The 21,309-nt window shown below is 43.7% G+C and overlaps 1 protein-coding gene across 3 annotated transcripts; it reads right to left on the bottom strand.

Annotated features, from left to right (window-relative positions):
• Nucleotides 1-1,352: 1,352 nt before the first annotated feature.
• Nucleotides 1,353-16,610, bottom strand: PLA1A (phospholipase A1 member A). 3 transcript variants are annotated; one of them, XM_027878892.1, is made up of 11 exons: nt 16,448-16,609; nt 14,632-14,833; nt 13,193-13,370; nt 12,232-12,340; nt 10,169-10,270; nt 9,309-9,398; nt 8,299-8,478; nt 7,185-7,274; nt 6,617-6,725; nt 3,046-3,210; nt 1,353-1,761 (listed from the first exon to the last, which is right to left on the bottom strand). In XM_027878892.1, the coding sequence occupies exons 1-11, from the start codon at nt 16,518-16,520 to the stop codon at nt 1,677-1,679; spliced, it is 1,383 nt and encodes a 460-aa protein (XP_027734693.1). In that variant the 5' UTR covers nt 16,521-16,609; the 3' UTR covers nt 1,353-1,676. The 3 variants fall into 3 exon arrangements, with proteins under 3 accessions (XP_027734693.1, XP_027734694.1, XP_027734695.1); XM_027878893.1 differs by having other exon boundaries at nt 8,299-8,466; XM_027878894.1 differs by lacking the exon at nt 3,046-3,210 and having other exon boundaries at nt 16,448-16,610.
• Nucleotides 16,611-21,309: the final 4,699 nt, after the last annotated feature.

Below are 21,309 nucleotides of genomic sequence, written 5' to 3'. Positions count from 1 at the left end.
TCACACATGGGCTGTGGCCCAGAGGCCACAGGTATGTGGGATCCATGATGTACTCTGCTCCTTGCACTGCTCGCCTTTGCTGTCACATCAGGGCAGAGGAATGGGGCTGTCCCAGGCCAGGGGATCATCCTGCTGATGGTTGTCACCATGCTCTGTTGATACATTTATGTTCAGCCTGACCCCACTGCCCTTCACAGCTGGGAAGTGTCTCTGGCAGATTGACATGAGAGCTGCTGGGGTCTCTTCTGCAAAGGAACTGAAATGCACAGTGAAACTGGGCCACCTGTCATGGTGCTTTATACACTTACCTAGAGCAGTGGACTGGAATTAGACTCTGCCCTTCACAGCTGCCTGCTGAGCTTACATTCCAGTCTTCAACAAGAAGCTCCCTGGAAACTCTTCAGTCACGGAACCAACACAGATCTCTATCAGGTTGGCAGAGCCCAGCTCTATCCCTCTCCTGGAGATGGTGTTTGCTAGCTGGCCTTCCAAACAGCCACATGCCAGGGCCCAAAAGCTTGGATGTGAGCTGAAAGCAGGAGCTAACCCTGCTGTGACACTGTCTAATGAAGCAGTCGTGACAGCTCATGACAAATGACTTGAGGCTTCTTCATGGCAGAAATGCCTTTAGCATGACCCTCTGTCCTGATCATGGAGTTCCTGGTGCACTTTTCTATCACCCAGTGAAGCCAGTACAGGAAACCAGAGAAAATGGTTAATAGAAGGTGTGATTTGTTGGCAGAAGTGATGAAAGAATTGTCACCTCTTTAATTTGCGTACATATCATGGTGGTGGAAAACAAGTGGGTGGGTGAGGGATCTTCCTATGGTCATGCATCTGATTGTAATCTTTCACCAATTATTTCCAGACCTCAACTACTTTTGCAGGTCTGAAAGGCTGTGCTGAGTTCCTGGGACTAATTTGTGTTAGGTGGCCCCATAGCTACTCCATTCTCCTCCTATTACCTTCTATTCTGGGCAGATGGTCAAGGCAGTGCAAAATTGGATGTGAGAGCACTGTGGTGCTCCTGATGTCTGCTTCTCTTCATGTGAGCTTCAGGGAGAACAAGCCAACCACCAGAAGAACTACTCCAGGCTTGTCAGGGAAGGAGATGCATTCTGAGAAGCTACTGAAGCACTAACAAGAAATCAATAGGGTCTCACTCTGAAAGGGTCTTATAGATGGGACTAATCAGTTTCCTATTGGAGTGCTGGGCTAAGAATGACTCCTTCCTGTGCCAAACTTAAACCCCACATTTTTTCCCTTGCTAAGGAAAAATAGCACCTGTCACCTTTAATATGAAGATATCAGGACGCTTTCTCATAAAACACAAATGAATCATACCAATACTGCCACTGTAAAAAGAGTGATATTATCTCCTCCTTCTGTCACACAGATACAAACCTTGAGATAAATGACTTGCCTGTCTCACTTTCACAGCTGAATACACAACCTGTGAGATAAAAGTTCAATCCAGTCTTTTAACTGAGAGGTTTTGCTACAACCAGTTAACCTTGTACTTGCTGATATTCCACACACTTCTTTTCCTTGACATCCTGTCCCTAATGCAAGGAGCAAGAAACCCATTCAGATTTATGGTGAAAGTATCATCTGTGAGCAGAGAGCAGCAATAGGTTTAGGACTCCTTTCTGGTTTTGTGTATCCCAAAGGCAGTGCTAGGCACAAGCAGTGGATAGGTCATAGGAGATGTCTGTTTTGCTGGGGAGGGTGAGGTTCCAGGGCAGGCATAACATTGTCCGGCTGTGGGAAGAGCACAGAGAAGTCAGGCTAGGCATCACCAGGTGGAGGTTGCCATCCTAACACAGAACCAAGCAAGGTGCTGGTGGACCTGGTTCTGCTTTGCTAGGGTATAGTGAACAGGGTGCTGTGCCTTGGCTGGGATAAATTAGCTGGAAGGGTGCGTATGAGTTGTGTCCTTCACCTTTCCACTGCCCCCTCCTAGCAGCACTATTGTTGTTCTGAGTGCTCCCAGTTTAGTGATAGGAGCACAGTTTAAACCTGTGCAACTCTACAACTTTCTACCTCTATCAAAGATAAGTGCAGTGCTTCCAGGGGTGCAGGTTTGCACATCCTTAAGGCAATATGCCTTGCTGTCCCATTCGTAAGTGATAAAAGCCATGTATCAGCACAACCATCCCAACTTTGGAGTACAAAACATGCTAGTAAGGAATAGTCCTTATACTCAAGGAAGTGCCCATTATTTACACAGGAATTTTTACCCTTATCTGGGCCTACTGGATATATTTTTACTGCCTAGAGCTTGAGACTCCTTACTGCCCATGAAAACAGAAATTAAATGTGAGCCCAGTTCGTTTTCTGGTTTTCTCTGCTTTGAAGTACCCATTAGCTTGCTACAGCCTGGAGTCAGCATCTCAGAAGCAATGTGTCAGTATAGACCCAGCTATTTTGTCCTGCCTGCAAGAACTTTGGACCTGCAAAACACCTGGCAAGAATATTGTATTACAGGCAAGACCATTATCTCTCTAAGGATGAGAAGGATTTGGCTGCATTTACTCCGGGAAAGGTAACTATGGCTGAAGGTATATACTCTAAAATGTCTGGCCTAGAAGATGCTAAAATGGTTGTCTATAGCCTTAGAGCTTTTAAACCTTGCTGTATAAGAAATATATTACTGGTCTTTTGTTGTCTCAGCCTGAAAAATGTTCCTTGTCATGTTTCAGATGGGGGCCCATTTTAGACAGAGGAAGATGGAGAAGGCATGCAAAGACAAAAGGAATAAATTCTAGTTAGTACAAGCTTTTGCCATGGTTTGTGACTTAACTATGTTCAAGGTGATGTGAGTTGCAGCCATTTTCCTTCCATGGCACAATGCTTTTAGCCCAGGGGAAGAATTTTAGAAAACTAGTTTGGTAGCTTTTCTCGTTCACAGGTAGAAAACGAGTTACATAGGGACACAGAGGTGATGGGAGAAACCTCTTTACTTGTTTATCTGAAGGGGAGAAAGAATGCATTTTTTCAAACCACAGGCTTAGTGTATCCCTGTAAGATATTCCTCTGACTCACCTGCTGTTGAGAGGCAGCGGCGCCACACAGAACTTGCCAACAATGGATGGCTCATCCTTTCTCCAAAACCGGTTTTTTGGGATATACTTCAGTGTCACGCTGTTTATTTGGCAGAGGGGAACTTGGTGGGCCAGCAGCCGTTTGCCCATGTCCTGGTGCGTAGGTCTGCAAGGCGGGGTGAGAGGTGTGAGGGAGAACGTTCAGTCAACCTGCAGATGCAAACCATGCACACATCCACAGAAACACTGGAGGAACCTGCAGCATTATTGTGAAGCACTCACATAATAAAATGGAGTGAAAAGACTCATCTGTCAAAACAGGGCATTGCATGAGCATCTTACTGGCTGTCTCTCCATGTTTTATCTTTGTTGTCAGGAATATTTCTGTATAAATATCCTTCCTTCCATCACAAAATTACAACCATTCTTCTAGCTGTTGCAGGTAGATTGAAACATCGTTCAGCTTGCTACAGAGAGGTAAATGCTAGATAGATCAACATCCATGGAATTGTGAATGCATGGTTAGGGGCCAGTTGTTCACCATTTCTTCCAGTATATGCACTAAGGGTCATCAAAGAAAGCTAAGAAGTGGCAGGCTCAAAAAGACTGCCCACAGCAGAGTACAATTTCAGCTGTTAAAATCCTTGCTGTGGGATGTTATGAATGCTAGAAAGTTTACATGGCTGTACAAGTCATGGGAGGGGGACTGGACAAGTTTGCAGAAGACAAAAGCTAGTAATGATAAAGAGCTCACCTTCGGCTCTGAAAGTCCCTGAGATGTAGCTAAACAACAGGAAACTCTCTGGGGAAGTATTGCTACATGCTTACACTGACACTTTCTATACTCTTCTCTAGGTATTTGCTTTTTATCATGCTGAAGGTGGGATGCTTGGATAGAGGGACCTTTGTCTGTCCCTATGCTCTTACCATGGTCATGTGAACTGAGAAGTGACAAAGGCTTGGTGAACAGGCAATGATCACACCCTAGTTGGTCATCTATTACAGAAGTGTGCTGCCCAGACATTTTAATTCCCTTCTGTGGAGTCCATCCAATGGGCCTTACACTTGATCTGCTTGGCACCTCTGAGAGCCTGGAGATAATTGATTTCCTTGTGCTCATGAAGAATATGTGTGTAGCCGACTTGGCGTGATCCCAGAAGCACTTGGGTGACTGCCTGACCAGAAACATGATGGCAGGAAAAGGGGGGAGATGACAAAAGGGTCAGGAAGAGCCTACAATTCTGCTACCCAAAGTAGCTCCCGGCAGCGGGCTGACACCTGCACTCACAGTGTCCTCCTAGGCCACAGCAGCCAAACCACACCAGTTCATCCAGTCCCTCCCTTAGACTGCAGGAGTAGTTCCTGGAGGTTTTGTGTGTTTGACTGTGTCTGCCTTGGAGCTGCTTAAAATAGGAAGCATCACAAAATTGTGGTTATAAAGATGAATAATGGATGGGAATGGAGGCCATCTCTCTACTGCGTACCATCCACGGGCAGGACCCAGCCCTGCCCTAGGACACAGGAACACAGTACAGCTAAGCAGGTTGAAGAAGTCACTCTTGGAACTGACCTTTGGTCCAACCCTGCAGAACCTTTGGATGGATGTAGGAGTCTTAGCTGGCTTCAGAGGTATGTTTGCTTGGATATAGGGGATAATGTCATATGATGTGTAAGAAAATAGCAAATGCAGTTGGGAAGTGTTCTGTGTAACAAGCTCTTTACTCATCAGCCCTGTGTCAGCTATTGAAGCTTGAGGACGTGTCTTGGGGCACTCTCAGCAATGTGTGGAGACATCCTGAGGAATGAGATTGGAATTAATATTATTTGGGAGAGCAGAAGAGCAATGTGAGGCAAGTCACAACCATGTGAGTCGATGAAGATTTGAGACTAGCTGAACGCTCCCAAGTAAGTCCCTCTGCACTTCTAGGAAACAGCAGGATAATATACATGTCAGATTATCTGAAATAAGTCAGTGATCAATCAGTGTCTGAACTGCAGTGTGAGGATCTATGTTTAGATGCCCATTTGATACTCTGAGCTTCACTGCACTGGAAGGCTGGACCATACTTAGGGTGGGGAAGTTTGCCCTTTGCTACTAGTGGGAATTAAAAAGGATATCTTCAATTTTATACTCTCAAATCGGTAGGTTTATTGGCGTAAGCAAATTTTTCAGTTTAGCCATGTGCTTCTTAGGAAGGCATTTAAATGAAATACAGCTACTGTTCCCCCAGGGTATCTCTGGATAGGTTACCCTCCTATAACTCCACTGCCTCATTAAAACCGGAGGGTACAGCAAAGCCTCGGGATTGCCTGCCTGGCTCACTTCCTCAGGCAGCTTTTCCCTCCAGCGCTCACATGCCTCCTGCTGGACACACACCAAACCCTGTGTCTGGTAACTGCAGAAATGCTGCACGGGTCCTGACCTAACCCAAGTGTTACTATTTCCTCCCTCCTGCATCTGAGGAAAAGGCAGATTTGGCTTCCACGCAGGGAGGAGTTAAACAGACTGAACTCTACCAGGCTGGAGTACAAACTCCATATTGCAGTGCCTGGATGGAAACCTGTGACCAAGCTCACACTGGAGAGTACCCTAGAGCATTGCTTCTCCTTCCCCATTTCTCAAGCCTACCTCCTGGTGCTCCAGGACTGAAGCTGGGGCAATTAGCTTCAGGTCACGATGTTTTGGCTTAGCAGTAAGGACTGTGTGGGAGTCAGCACTGGGAGCCCTCTGATCCCAGGAGAGCTGGCTGGGGCTCTTTAACAGGCTGCTTTCCTGCTTCCTGAGGCAGCCAGCAGCACATGCCAGCTGCACTGGAGTTCTCAGTCCACAGTAGTGGGCAAGAAGGTGTAGGAAGAAGTGAGGAAGACTTCTAGAGAGTTTCTCTGTGGTGGGGAGAACCCCCTGTGGTAAGATGTGTGGAACAGGAGTCTGGTCCTTTAATTCAGATACAGTTTGGAGAGGGATGGTGCTTTCAAGAGAGGTGGTCCCCTGCCCCTGGATGTTTCCCTGCAACAGGAGCCTGAGAGCATTACTGCAGAGGCAACAAGCCACTGAAGACATTTCTGCAGAAATGCACTTTCCTCTTTGCAACTTCCGTCCTATTGGATGTCAAGAGAAATGTCTAAGCCACCAAGCTCATCAGTCTGGAAGCTCTGATGGATGGGTCTTGCTGTAGTCCTCTCTATCAGGCAGAATAGGGCTAATAGCTATCTGACAGCGACTAGGGTTAAAACTGGCACCAGGGAAGGGTATGGTATAGAAAAGAAACATGCATAGCCACATAGAAGCATGCAAATCTGGGGATCCCAGAGTATTCCTACTGCTTTGTGCAGTCAGGGAAGACGTGGACTTAGTTAATGTTACTGAGTAACATCAGCCCATGCCTGATTCTTGAGGGCATTTAAGGTAAAGTGGAGGGTCTCAAGAAGAGAGGTTGTAGTTCATCACAGAAAGATGTGGTTCATCACTCAGAGAAATACGCTGTTATTGTGCTTTTCCTGGACCAGACTGAATATCCTTACACATGGAGCTGGGGAAAAAACAGGCCAGAGAAACATGCACTGTCACTCACATGGTGATTTTTGCTGTGTCCTGGGTGCTGTTGCTGAAGAAAGTGATCTCAATGCTGGTGACTCTGTTCCTTTTCTTCTGCAAGTGGAACTCAACCAGGCTGTGATAGACTGAGCAAAAAGCAAAGTGTGTGGGAGTGAGGGCAGGTAATATCGCTTGGACCTACCCATGCCAAAAGAGGGCTTTAGCACTCCTACCCTGGCCCCATCAGCAGAAAGAAGGTTAAACAGACATAAGAAAGAATCTAGTCCCTGTGCATCTGTGAGGCACAGGGGGCATGTCTGCATAGTCCAGTGTGAACAGACAGGCATTTTCAATCCCCATTATTTTAGTCCTGAAGCCATGTGGCTGTGTTGGCCCAGGGCCGTGCCGACTCTTATAAATCTGTTGACAAGGCTTTATGGGGGAGATGTGCAGGGTTATTGCTCTTCAGCTGTGTGTCTCAGACTCTCTGGGCCATAGCATCTGACTCTGATGGAGATAGTGTGTTGTAACTACCTGGGCTCCCCAGAGGATCTGCCTTATTTGGTCAACACCCTTCTGACTAATTTTTTTCTCATTCTACTTACCACAGAATGGGGCTGAAGGACTGGTCATTAAATAAACCTTCACTTCCTTGGGCAGCTTACTCATGTTGACACCTGCCTGCTCCAGCAGGCCTGTAGGAAAAAATAAAGCCAGTGCAGGAAAAGCCATGAATGACACAGAACAGAAATATAATCTATAAATCCACTCACCCTGCCCAACTCCCCTGTCTTGGAGAATGGATCCCTTTTTCATACCAGTGCAAATCAGAGCAAGTACAAGATTGTGGTGTCTGTTCGACAGATTCCCACAGAAAACCTTTTCTGTCTACCCCTGTAATCATCACCAGAGAACCTCTTTGTGGCTTTTTTTCATTCTTCTGCTAACAAACTGTGCTATCAGTTGCATCTGTGCAAAATGAGCAGGACTAAAGACTGCCAAGTCAGGAAATTTAGTGCAGATGTAAATGACAGTGCAAATGCAAGGTGTAGGGAAATTTAATTTCTTGGTCAAGTGAGAAGACCACCATAACTTGAGGCCTGCACCATTGGCTAGCTGGCAATATGGCTTGGTGAGGTGGGGAAGGGGTGGCTGATCTGAGTGAAGCTATGCCAAAAGAGGCCTCTCTTTGTGTTCCTCTGATACCACACTGCAAATAGCACCAGAGGACACTTTCTGTCCTCATTCCACAGTCCAGTTTCAGAAGCCTAAAAGAGGCATCTATTACCTTCTTGCAGTTCAGGGAGCTCATCTTTGGGGTGACAATGGCAGAAATTTAAGAGAAGGAGATGACTCAGCAACAAGTGATGTGAAAGAATGGGACTTCAGGCTTGAGCCAAAATTTCCAGCTGCTTCTCTAAACAAGACATTTTTTTAAGGTAATTGCCCACTTATTAGGCAGGTGGTTCTGGAAACTCTTTCAACTCATCTGTGGGGCCTATGAAATGCTCAAGGTTTTGGTGTTCTACCTCGAGCACTATAGGAGCTTTTATAATGTCTCTATAGAAGCCTGAAAATTAAAGAGCTTCTCACTCTTTCCAAAGAGATCTAAAGCAAATCCTGCTCAGAGAAATCTGAACTGCATACTGTGCTCTGCTCTGAAACCCATTAGGAATGCATTGTCATCTGGTCCAAGAAAGTGTCGTGCTGTTACTGTACCTATTCTGGGACAGGAGGACAGGAATTGTTCTGCGCAGTCCAGGCAATGACCATTTAAAAACTCTTGATGACTTGCACAGGGAAACCCCACAATTGGACAGGAGTGTTTCAAAGCACTGATATAGAGATGTACTGCTCGCATGTGATCACAGATCAGGTAGTTATAGCCTGCAAGGAAAATTTCAACCAGAGAGAAGCAGCCATGAGCCTTTCTGATGGCTTCAGTCTTTTTGCACATTCCCAAGGAACTGAGAGACAAGAAACTCTCTCACTGATTCTGTAGTGATCCCTCTCCATTAATAAAATTTTGCAGAGCATCTCTATGACTACGAGCCCAGATCCCACTGCAAGAGAAGTTATGCAGGAAGTTAGAAGTGTATCTCCCAGGCTAACAGAGTCCCTCAGAAGAGGAAGACCACAGAGCTGCCCTGTCTCCATCACTGTGCCATCCATGAGGCCCCAAGCTCTCTGTAAAGCAAAACAATAGCTTTGATTCCCACCTGCACTGGAACCCCAGCTATGGGAAGTGAGGTACCATAGATGTCCCATGAAACCTGACTCTCAATGCAGCTGACTCGTACAGAACATATTTGAAGGCTGAATGAACCCACACCATTTACAATGTAATGTCCTATTCTCTTGAAGGACAGGGTAGTAATTGTACAAGCTCTCTAAGAATTGTCACAGCTTGCAGCCTGAAAACAAAAAGAAGCTTTTTCTAGTGGTACCTAACAGCCTTTCTAGCAAAAGTGTCATCTCTACTGATGCCAGGGTTTTGGCTTAAAAGAAGTGTCACTAAAATCACATCTCTTTACAGGGGTGCTGCCAAGATACTTGATCTGAATGTGATTTTAATTTCAGCTGCTTCTTGTACTGCTGAGAAGAGATGTGGGCCATGAATATGTTTGTCTCGCTTTGCTATCTGCCCTGGCTGTAGCAGGAGCTGCTTGCCAAACAGCATTTTCACAGTACGCTAAATGGCCTTTTGCTTGGCCAGAAAATGTTCTCACCTGCAGAGATGAATCGGGGGCATCCTGGCTGATCTTTGCCTCCATTGACAAAATAATCGATGTGGCCTACAGGAATCCGGATCCCGAAATCTGAAAGGAGGTGAAATGCCACTTCATTCTCAGACTTGGCTCTTCTGAAGGCTTTACCCTACATGTTTATGACAGATCCCAATAATTGGTTGAACATTGGTAGTGCTGGAGCCAGCCTACAATGTGCAGGTTTGCTGCATGGAGCAGAGAGTGCTCCAGCCCCTGCCATTAAAGGGAATAGGAACGGTGGCTTAACCACCACCAACTCAGCAACTCTGGTTCTTGATTCTATGTAAAGGAGAACAAAACTGACCACAACCTTAATGTGGGATTATGAAGAGTAATTGAGAGTTTCGTTGTAGAGGTTTCCCTGATTTCCAGACAAAAAGTGTGACTAAAAGACATCACATTATTCTTCAGCACAGGTTCTGCCTACGAAGACCTTAAGTGTTTTAGAGACTTTGCTGTTGCACCAGCTGCTGGTTTGGCTCTGTTACTTTCTGACAAGCACTCTCGGTGGCACCTCTTTTACATCAGGTGGGAAAAAGCAGAGTGAGACTAGACATATCAATTCCTTCCAGGTGGTAGAAGTCATGCCAAACCAGTTCTACATAAACTGACTCTGCTGTAGCAATCTCCACCTGTCTGCTGCTCAAAGTGCTCTGGAGTATGAATTCATCTTAAGCCTATCTTAAAAAAGAAACTTCCTCATAGTGAACCTGAACTCATGGTAGTCTGGAAAACAAGGGACAATGACCTACAGGCTCCTTAGCAATAATGATGTCGGGAGGAACAGAAGCCCAGGCCAAAGAAGATGGAAGCCAGCTTACTGTCAGCATCGGTATGAACGGCTTCCACGAAGAGGGCATCCCCAGGATCCAGGCGTTCCTCAGGGCTGGCTCTGGTGTACTTAGGGCCTGCAGGATCCAGGGCTGTAACAAAATCAAACACCTCAACAACAAGTACTTTTCAGCCCCTCTCTTTCTTATTTCTGGACCAGTTATTTTATCCAAAATGTTAAAAATGTTGCTAGGCAGCAGTAATAAATTATTCCTAGGTCACACTAATTACAGAATCATAGACTATTAAGGGGTTGGAATGGACCTTAAATATCATCTAATCCCAACTCCCCCATGCTCCAAAATAGTATCTGCCATCTCTAACTTCCACTGCAACTTCATTGCCTTGTCATGCACTATTCCATGCCCCTTTAGCAGTGTTGTATGTCAAGTTTCTAGGCTGTAAAGACAGGACTGAGCTTCAAATTCCTCTCACAGCATGAGTGCATGGTGTCTTTTGGATTTTTGGTGAAAGAGAAACAAACTTTTAATACCTTCCCTAATTTTAATGTCATCTGTATTAGCACTACAGTCTGAGAAATGTCACTGAAGATCAGCAGTTAGGTGATGAATTCAGCATCCCAGGCATCAGCCAACCCAAGCACTACCAAAGTTTCATACTACCAAACAATTTTAAAGCAGAGGCTTCTGAGTCCCCTCCCCACAAATAAAATCGAGTCTTTAGCAATCATCTACATTTTTGCCTAAAATTTGCTCTTATTCATAGGTATACAGTTAAAATTATCCTTGGCAATAGCAAGGAACAGGTTAAAGATATTTTTTTCTGAGGTTTATCCTATTCATTTTTTGTAGAAAAGTAACCTCATGAGATTTTTTTTTTTCCTCCCCAGGCAACAACAGTTTAAGAAGCAGCTCTGCTTCACATGCTACTTAGCCTCAGAGCTGGTTTATTTCACTGCTTTGGACTCAGTCTCATTAATTCTCTATGGAGAAGGCAATATCAACAATATCCAAACTGACGTGTCTGTGTTTTTGAGGGCGGAGGGAAGGAGGAAAAGGAGGAAAAAACATAATTTCCTATTTTTTCTCTAACAATGGGTCTTTAATGTTCTTTAATCTTGATACATACTGAAAGCTGAGAGGTTCCCCACCCATTTCTACAGAACGAATTGTAGTTAAAAGCTTTCAAAGATACCAAAAAATGTTATTTGGTATAGCCTAAGTTTCTTTCTGAAGAGGGAGAAACACCCAATATGAGCAGCAGTCAATTCCAACAGAGCTGTGGTGCAAGAACCTTTCTATCCTCTCTTCTCCATCCCTACCTCCTCCAAGCAAATGCATGAACTCCACTGAGATGTAGATCCTCAGCAGCTAAGAAAACTATTCACTGAAGCTAAACAGTATGCAAACAAATTCCTTCGGGCTTTTGCATTTCCTTTGCAAGTATTGAAAGGAATTGCTCTTTTCTGAGTGCTTCCTTTTGGATAAGGGTTGCTCATTCCAGTTCCTATACCATTTGCTTTCTTGCACACAGAGATATCCACTAGAACAGGCATGGGTTTAAGAAACTCATTTCACAAAAATAAAGTCTGTGCTCTAATCCCCAAGACTTGTTCTGGTTTTGCTCCACACAGCTACTGCCACTGCCTACCTTGCTGTCCCCTTGGCTCTCAGCTCACATTTTCCTGCAGAGCAACTCACTCTTGCTGCTTCCTCTACAATGAATTGCATTGTGGGCTTTAATTTTAAGAATCATACAGGTATACATACTATAATTTGGAAGCAAGGTATGTGGGCGTTGCGGGTTTTCATTGATCATGAGGCCTCATATTCTTCTAAGCTGGCACCAGTTTGAAGAGTGGAGCAGAGTTGGAAGGACCCTTTTGCAAACACATGCATTCTTCTGGCAGCATGGAGGGGAGGGATGACTGGAAAGTCACTGTCAGACTGTTCTAGAGCTAGGAAGAAGCCCATAAGCTTGAATCTAATGAGCCCTTATGTAATTAAAAGACCACTCTGAATGACCCCCCTTCCTCGCTCTTTCATTCTCCCTCTTGAAGAACGTGAGGATCCAAGACTCAGTTTTATGATACCTGTTATCCGTCCCAGCTGACCACCATGGAAGTGCCCCACCAGGCCCCCAACGTGCGCACCAAGGCTTACCCCAATGATGTGGATAGATGTCCTTGAGACCCCCAGGGCCTGCAGATTTACAATAATACAAATTAATGTTTCTGTAGCAGAAAGATGAAATACCCTGTCCCAGCCCACACAGCAGCTCTGTAATTCTTCTAATGTAGAATTACTTTTGAGCAGTACAAGGGAAAACCAAATAGGTGAGGGAATGATGACTATTGCCCTTTCTGGTTTTCAGAGTCTTTCTTTAGGTCCACAGATGCAAACCCAGCCCTAACCAGGTTGGTCAGAATCTCCCATTCATAAGTACACAGCCTGTAGTTTCTCTTTCCACAGTTTGCTTCAGACTGTGCTCAGTGTGGGGCATACCCTGGACTCCTGTGCTATGCAGTCTGGCTCAGCACTGTAAATGTTTCATGGAGAGTTTATGCATATCTGGTTAACACAAAGATTTATCACCCTCACTGCAGAAGTGTTGTTCAGCCATGCTGTGCATGAACAAATTGGGTAGGGCATGTATTTCCAGCTACAGGAAAGTATATCTGAAGCCCAAAGCAAATATAATATAGCCTCAAATCTCATTCCCTCCAGCTTTCTGGACAAAATTTCTGAGCAGAAGACTGTCCAGTGAAGCATGGATCTCAGAAAACCCAAGGCATGCTTTAGGTTTGTCTTGGGCTGGAGAGGCAGCTGACAACTGGGATTTTTTCCAGCAAATGTCAAAACTCAAGACAAAGAAGAAAAACAGTGTCACGCTTAAGCCTGGACTAAGAGAGGGGAAAAAAAGAAACCTCCCAATAAAAAGCCCACTTGGCCAGCTCCTGGAGATGGCAGACTGGAAGCAGTTCTCTGGATTGCTGGCATAAGTGTTGTTCTCTGGCCATGCTCCCCCACACTGGAAATGCATCGTAGCCTTACCAGGAGCTTGCTGATGAATTGTGAGATGGAGAGGGCCAGCTGTGTGACATTTTCTACTGCAGAGGGATAGGCTCCTGTAGACCCATAAACCCAGTCTACTGCGATCACGTTCACTTGGCTTGTGTGCAGGATGGCTTGGACAAGCCCTTCAATCCAGGAGGGTTTGGTACCCAAAGCCCTGTGGAAACATCAAAAACAAGTATGTTAGGTGTTTCCAAAGTAGGGCACGTGCCAGTATGTTGCCCACTGGTACTGGAGCTTCACGTGTCTCAGAGGAGGCTGTCAGACAGCTGCTGAAAGTTATTTCTGGTGTTAGACACCCACATCCAGAATTTTTTTTTTTTTGTGCTGGTGTAATCACACTTTCCAGAACGCACTGATTCAAGAGGTAACCAGATATTTTAATGAATGATGTAACATTTGCAGGGCTCAGGCTGAGATCTTGGTCTTGCTGTGGTGTTTCATTCAGCCAACACAGAGCCCATCTGGAGTAAGTGAGCTGACCAGGAACACATGAATCCTTCTCTGATACCAACTGGCAGGAAGTCCTTGGCCAAATCAATTATTATTTCACTGCTATGTTTCTTCATCTCTAGACAATTAAAAAAAATAATCTATACTCAAGAACTCAAGGCAAACTGAGGAGGCTGTGTTCTACCCACTTTTACTAATACCATCTGGTGAAGAGTGTGGTATGTCACGTGGAGGCAACAGCTGGATTTCTGAGAAGACCCTGCAACATCTGCTGGGGTTTCATCCTGGTCTTCTATGCACTTTTTATTCAGGCATTTGCATTTCAAAACAAATAATGTTATATGGTCACATGTGACTGAAAAATGGCACAGAAAAATAAGCTTGCAGAATGATGGCAGTTTCAAGAATAGAAGTATAATGTATCTGCTGGGGCTTCTAAGTGGCTAATTAATCCAAGCTGTTGGACATGAACTCCAAGAACACAATTTAAAGGGACAAGATTCTTGAATAAAAGACTTCTTAATTAAAAAGGTGGAAAAAAGGAAAGAAATAGGAAAAGGTAAAGAAAAAGAGAATGAGAGATAGCAGAAAACAAGAAAGAGATTGATTCTAATTTCTAACTTTTTTTAGGCTCCAAAAAATGTGAAACACACACAAAACAGGCAACTAATCGCAAACTAAAGGACTTCAGGTGGTGGTGTAATGAGGAGTGTCAGCAGCACCTTCCACGCCTTTGGCCTCAGCCCACCAATAGCCTCCCAGACAATTCCCAATTCCAGTTTTGGGCTGAGCACCCCAGGCTCTGTTCTTAGCAGATGTTTTTTATGCAGCCATTCTTCTGAGAAGACAAAGAAGGTGACACAAACAGGAGAATTCCATGCCAGCCCCACCCAGTGCTTGGGAACGCCTAAGCAGTGTTTAATTTACCAGTGAAAGCTTAGTCACAGCGCTCTTCTTTCTCTCACCTGAAGCCATGGATTATGATCTTGGTCTCTAAGCTGCTGTTGAAGCTGCCATTCTTGATGCCATCATCAGCTAAAATCAGCTCTCCACAGCTGGGGCTTGAGGAGGTGAACAGAAGAAACTGCACCTTAAGTTTACTGCCCCGTAGAAAATTTGCTGTCTGGAAGTCAGTGCAGTGATGCCCTGAGAGTCTGTCTATATTCCCTGCAACAAGAGCGAGCAATTAGAACATTTAGTCTGTATCTGTGTCATGGGAAAAAAATAACTTCATTCTAATTCATTAGGAAAATGAAGGTAACAGTTTCACTTCTGTTGATAAAGATTAAAAAGTTAGAACATTAAATATTAATTTTAAAAATTAATATTTTAATTTTTAAATATTAATTTAAAAAATTAAAATAAGACTATTTGGGAAATTTTGCCTGACTGACAAGTTGTTTCTTTGATGGAATTCTGGCACTGCTGGAGAAGATAACCACAGATCTTATAGCAGCTTTGACTTCTCTCTTACCAAAAGGTGAAAGACATTGAGTTTTTTCAGCAAATTGGCCACACAGACCATCTACTAACTCCATTTTTGAGGTAGCTATTAGGTCTTAAAAAAAACGGTTGCCTCCAGGTAGTCATCACTGAAAGGGAATATTTCTATTCAAATTCTGGTAGGCTTAATAGAAGGTGCAAGTCTACCTGACAGTTGTATCAAAAATCCAGAAATAAATATGAAAATGCTGATAAAAAAAAGTGTCAATGATAATTTCCAGATTGATCCATTTACTGGATTAAAATGGTTTATAAGAAGGACAAGGCAGCTGCTGGAAGATACTTTGTTGTAGAAAGAAAAAAAATCTCAAACCTGTAGCTAGTAAAAATCGGAGCAAATTTAGGCTAGAAAGCAAACAAAGAAGTTCAGCAGTATGCATGACTAGCAATATGTATGTTACTTTATGAACTGGCCTAGTTACATCCTTCTGCAATACAATGCATGCACCTTCCCTTTTCTGGACTGGAGGAAGTGAAACAGCCTTGAATCTGCACATACAATAAAATAAATATTTTTTTTAAAATCAAACAACCAGCTCTTCCTAATTTCTCTTAGAAGATACTTTACACCAGCTAGGCATAGCATGGCCTAAGGTGAAGCACAAAGGGCTGAGATTCAACCATTGGATCCCCCGTTGTGGGACACAACTACCCCTTACTGTTGTTTGTTTTGGTCTTCCTGTGTAGTGAAGGCAAGGGAGAAAGAGGCATTCTTAGAAACCAGCTTGGAAAAAATGAAGGTCATGAGCCAGTTTAACTAGCAAGGGCAGGTTCAGTGCCAGCACAGTGTGTGTCAGAATAGCATAGGATAAGGGGGATCATGAGCAAAGGTAAGGCATGGGGTGCATTGCAGTGAAGCTGCAGGTAATGTGGGACTGTAGTGGTGATCACAAAGGCAGTTTAATTGACAGTACAATTAAAGAAAGAAACGGAAGTCTGGCATTTGTTTATTTCCTCCCAGCTACTGCAGATTACACTTGCTAAACTTTCAAAGCAGGAGATGCCAGTGCCAGAGGTCAAATGGTCCCTTTTCTACTTTCTTATACTTCAGGTAAATCTAGATCATTCTTGTAAATCAGGTTAGTGGAATTAAATCACCGAGACTGATTGATTCAAAGCATAGGAGAAAAAAACCCCATTCTTGTGTTGCCTTTTCTCTGGCACCTAACAAGATTATTTCAAGGACCTCTTGACACACAGGTTGTTTAAAGAAAATTGAATTCAGATCCTTCTACATAAAACCTTCAACCCCTTGCCAGGCATTCATGTTTTTCTTACCTGCTTGTGCTGAGCTGAGCAGCCAGAGGACAGCAAGAACAACAAGCAGGAGTCTCTTCAGATCCTCAACCATCTTCCTGGTAATTCACTACACATACGATGGTACAGGGGAAAAACAGTTATGGTGGGTTGCTTGATCAGCTTGACTCTGTTAATAATCAACCAACCTGTGATCTTTTGGGAAAAAAGCAAAGGGACAACTACCTCTGCTCTTACTTGACCGTAAGCCAAAGTGTGAAGCAGAGGCTTCACTGAATTTATGGTTAAAAAGGATGCTGACGCTCCTTTCCTCCTTACCTCCCCTTCCTCGAGGCAAAATTCTTCCTTCAGGAATTAGCTAGTGAAACCAGTCGAGCAAATGATAGAGTTACAGTGCTTTGTCAGACCTTTCTGCCAAAATCTGATTAGGGGCGCTGGTTTTTCACAAGGCTTTAGAGTCAGTCTATGCCAGGGAGATTCATACCAGCCTTGCATCTGTGTTTTTCTCCTTTACATTGCTGTCTCTCTCCTGTATTTCTACTTTTGGTCACATACCCGTAACAGTCAAAAGAAGGCAAAGCAGTGGACTACTTCTGAAAACTGAGGGGGAAAATGGTCTAAAATGTCACTGGTGGGCATATCACCATAATAAGCCCAGACTGTACATTTCTGAGGGCAGGGACAGCCTTCATTTTTCCTTTGGTTTGTGTTTCAGGTACTAAAGGAAATAAAAAGATGACCTCAGTAATGCACTGGTATCATAAACATGCAAACACTTTGAATAAAAAACTTTACTGCTTTGATGTACACAGATAGAGAAGCATAAGTGCACAACCAAGCATGTAACTAGGAGTCCATCACATGACACTCATCATATGGTGTTACCATCTCCCTGGCTGTGAAGGATTTTCAGGTAAGGACACACCTGTTTCTTAAGTCTCATCAGTGTGTGTTGGTCCATCTTGCTGAACGAGGCAACTTTGCCCTTGATTGTGTTAAATGGCAGGAGGGGTAATGAGCAAAGGAACATTCCCTGTCAAGGCACTATTTTATGGTGGCTTTATTTGAACAACAAAATGAAGAAATTGCTTCAGTCTGATCAGAAGAATGGCCAAAGACATTTCAAAAAGCATCTGGCATTACTTTTCTTTACAGTTATTAGTGATAGCAGTAATTTCCTTACCCCAGTTTGCTCCAGCTGAAGGCTTTGGGACTGTTTTAAGCAGAAGATAATGTTACTTCCAAGTCTCCTGAGATAAATTTCTTCAGTGTTCACTGGGAAGTTAGGCAGCATCAGCTGCCTGGCCTGGAGGAATAATGAAGCCCTGCCCCATTTGCATCCTCACAGAGATACACATACAGATACATTCTGATCCTGAAATACTTGCCCCCAGGATAAACTGGCTTATTGTCAGAGAAGTAGGTTCTAAGTGTCTGTTGTCAGTCACAATTATGTGACTGAGTTTGCCAGCCCAATCAATTTTCCAAGATTGAAAGCTGAAATATGAATAGCCAGTGCCTGCCTGGCTTCCAGCCCACTCTTCACCTATTCATCCCCAGCACTTAGACTCAAGTTGATTCACAGACTGTAAGATAAAAGCATGTGGACTGCAATGGGCCCAGTCCTTTTCCATTACACCCACAAATTCCACTGATCTGATTCCACTTTTCTAAAGAAAGAAAGAAAGACAGACAGAAAGAAACTTGTGAAATCATACCATTAGGCAGTGACATGTCCATACAGGCCTTCAGAGCAACAGTGTAATTGTGAAAATGACAAATTTCTTAAAATAAAACAAATTGGAACACCTAAAGAAAACAAGCAAGTCCTTCTTTCCATTTTTTTTAAATATTATTTAAAATTATGGCAACAAGCACTACTCTTTGTAGCAGGATGCAAATATTACTCTTTCCCAAGTCCTATGGAAATTTTGAAATACCTTATAATATAAGGCAGGCACCAGTATTACAGCCCTAGAGTAAAACAAAACTGTGGCCAAGATGTGCAGTTCTGGCTTAGCTTTGTGTATTTACAGAGCTGTTAAACAGCATCTTGGTATTTAACAGCTCTGCAAATACACAAAACTGGTGGTTTTTAAAAAGGAAACATCTTCATGAAATTGAAAATTCTGTTTCCTGCGCAGGTTTTTTTCTGTGATCTCAGATTTAGTAACTTCAGGATTTTTTTTTATTATATCAGCACACACTGTGGTGGTTCCTTATGCAAACAGCAAAAGCCATTCAGTTGCTCTGTGCTTAAAATGCTCTTACCAGGAAAACGGTTTTGGTATGAAGGGTTTTCTTTTTATTGCTTGTGAACCTAATTACTGAGTAATTACAGTTATATTAGTTCAGAAATTTAATGCCACTTATTTTACTTCCCAATGGGAGTGATTATAATGGCAATGGGATCATTGTTGCAAAGACTTTTCAAACCACTTTAGATTTCTTTTAACAGTCCATTATAGTGTACAATCGTGAAGCACAGTGTGATTCTCTTGATAATGAATCAGGGATAATGAAAATAGACAAATTTGATTCTATGCGCAAATTCTTTTAATTAAAAAAAAAATTAAAAATTGCACTGTCTGCACATTTGAGCAAATGCTGAAAGTGCCCAACTCAGCTGAAAATGCTGTCTCCCCACCCACAAAACAACAACTGGCAGAGGAACATAAGCACTGCAAATACCCAGTAGTCAAGTGGAAATCTGATTGCAGGAAAATTCACTTAAACTGGAAAACTGTTTTTTGATACTAGAAACAATGCAGTTAGGGTAGCAGCATGGGACCTTGGGGGGAAGCCAAGTGTGAGTTAAACAAATGATAACTATTTCAAACCTCTCCCTAAGGCGTTTGCATTCGAGGGAGGGCTTGAAATACCCACAGAGCTTAGCTCACTATCCGTTAAGGCCTGGATCCATCTTACTGCTGGAATACTTGGTCTTACAGCTCCTGTATTTTCTGTCCTTTCCCCACAGAGTGGGAACCATGGCTCTATGTTAAGCGTGTAGGCTCCTGTGTATTGTTCCCAGGACTAAGAGAGGAATAGGGTTTAGTTCTCACCTCAACAAAAAGAAATTCAAACTCCTGACCTTCAGAAGTGTGTTATAACTGTGACAGCACAGGAAGAAAACATTAAAGATGGTCTTGGCAACTGAGGAAGGGAAAACAGGGGCAAGGGAAAACTGACTGGGTACTCAGGAAAGGGGGAAACCCAGTCATTTTCTTGTGGTTTTTTTTAGTACTTTATGGATCTTCTATCTGGTATGACTGTATAAATAGGCATAAGAAGGGAGAATACATACCTGCCATGTATTCCTGTAGTTTCCCAAAAGTAGAGGAGCCTAGGTGAGGGCACCAGCCACCAGGTTCAAGTTTCTCTCTCACTTTCTCTGCCCTGTGAAGCCCTAATCATCCTCTTCAACACAGAACAGCTCAGTAGGAAGAACTTAGGCCTGCCTTAAGTACACATAGGGAACCTCCCATGGTTCCTTCCACCCTAAAATAACCTGTTTCAAAGTGGAAGTGTCTGTCTGTGCTTCAGATTTCTCTCTCCTAACCCCAAAGATTTCATAACCTACAGGAAAGTTGTAGTGTGCAAGCATCCTTCCAGCAACAAGATTCAATCCAAAGCCTCTGACATTTTGGGAGGACATTTTACCTTACAAGAGGACTAGTCCGCAGCAGAGAACACGTGTTCCTGCCATGAGGATACTGCAGGAAGATGGCCATGTTACATTTCTGTAATATGTAAATGCTGTGACTTGGAGCCTTCACAGGGTAGGGAGCTCCCTTTAACACTTGACAGAGATTGAGAACAGAGGGGTAAAGGGAACAGAGAAAAAGCTTTGTGTGGGTTTCTATCACTGAGCAAAAGGAATTTATAGGATGGGCCTGACTCCATTTGTAAGTGAGCTATGTGTCATGACATTCTAACATAGCTATGGAAAATGGGTCAGTATTATTCTGTTTTTGTAAGAACTGAATGAGAGAGCATTGCTCAGCCCAGGGTGCAGTGTCATTCTAGCTCATGCTGCACCCTTCAGTGATGAGTTAAGAGAGCTTACAGTGATTCCTAGAAGGAGGGAAAAAAAAATCACTTGGCATTGCAACATATTCAGTGTTCATTTTGGTATTATGAGATCTCCATGGTTGCCAATTTTTTTTTCCGAATCTGTTGTGTGAAGAAAAAAAGCTGAGGTCACTCAAAGTGGGGGTGAATAGCCCAACACAGCTGCTTATCAGTGAGTGTGTGGGCTGCAGGCACTGGGAGAGAGCCAAGTGCAGGAAAAACCTGCAGTGAGAGCATCCCTGGATGACACTTGTGCTGTGCTGGTGTCTCCTGGACAGGCAGTCAAGCTCCAGGGAGCTGAGCATGCTTTGAGGCTGTAAGGTCTGCAGCTGGACTCTTCTCAGCCAGGGTAACGCACTGTGAGCAGGATGCAGGCAAAGGAGCTTGCAGTATCCACTTGCAGCAACTCTCTGCCATGGGAGGAAAGCTGACTCTCAGCTGCCACTGGAGTGTTCGGCAGAGTAGCATTTTTTCAGCAGCTGCTGAGTACTTAGGCTTCCCAAACTGTTGTGTGTTTTCCCTTTCTTACTCAAAACCACTTCATAGTGTCAAGAGGCCATTCATCCTCATGAAACAGAATCTGTTTTAGTTTTGTGAATGGGCTTCTGAGCAGCTGGAAAGGAGGAAAGCAGAAGGAAACCCCTAGAAGTCATAGTTAATTTCTATTACATTTCTCTTGCTTCACTCAGGCAGAAGGGGCAGCTCCACAGAGACCAACATTGCCTTGTGGGGGGAAGAGGTGAGCATGACCAGGCTTAGCCTCAAGCCCACCTCTCAAAAGGAGATATTTGCAGGTGTCACTCAAAGAG

Source organism: Empidonax traillii, unplaced genomic scaffold, assembly GCF_003031625.1.
Source record: "Empidonax traillii isolate 1590-97213 ecotype Southwest subspecies unplaced genomic scaffold, ASM303162v1 scaffold46:size3806547, whole genome shotgun sequence".
In the NCBI taxonomy this organism is placed as follows: Eukaryota; Metazoa; Chordata; class Aves; order Passeriformes; family Tyrannidae; genus Empidonax; species Empidonax traillii.
The sequence above is the reverse complement of the archived record's forward strand: the minus strand, read 5'-3'. Positions and strand labels throughout refer to the sequence as shown.

What these genes read in the sequence shown, in the direction of transcription:
- PLA1A (XM_027878892.1), bottom strand. Translation starts at nt 16,520, where the DNA reads ATGGTTGAGGATCTGAAGAGACTCCTGCTTGTTGTTCTTGCTGTCCTC. An exon ending in ATCATAATCCATGGCTTCAG is followed by an intron (nt 13,371 to 14,631) that starts GTGAGAGAAAGA and finishes ATGTTTCCACAG; the next exon opens with GGCTTTGGGTACCAAACCCT. An exon ending in AATTCATCAGCAAGCTCCTG is followed by an intron (nt 12,341 to 13,192) that starts GTAAGGCTACGA and finishes GTAAATCTGCAG; the next exon opens with GCCCTGGGGGTCTCAAGGAC.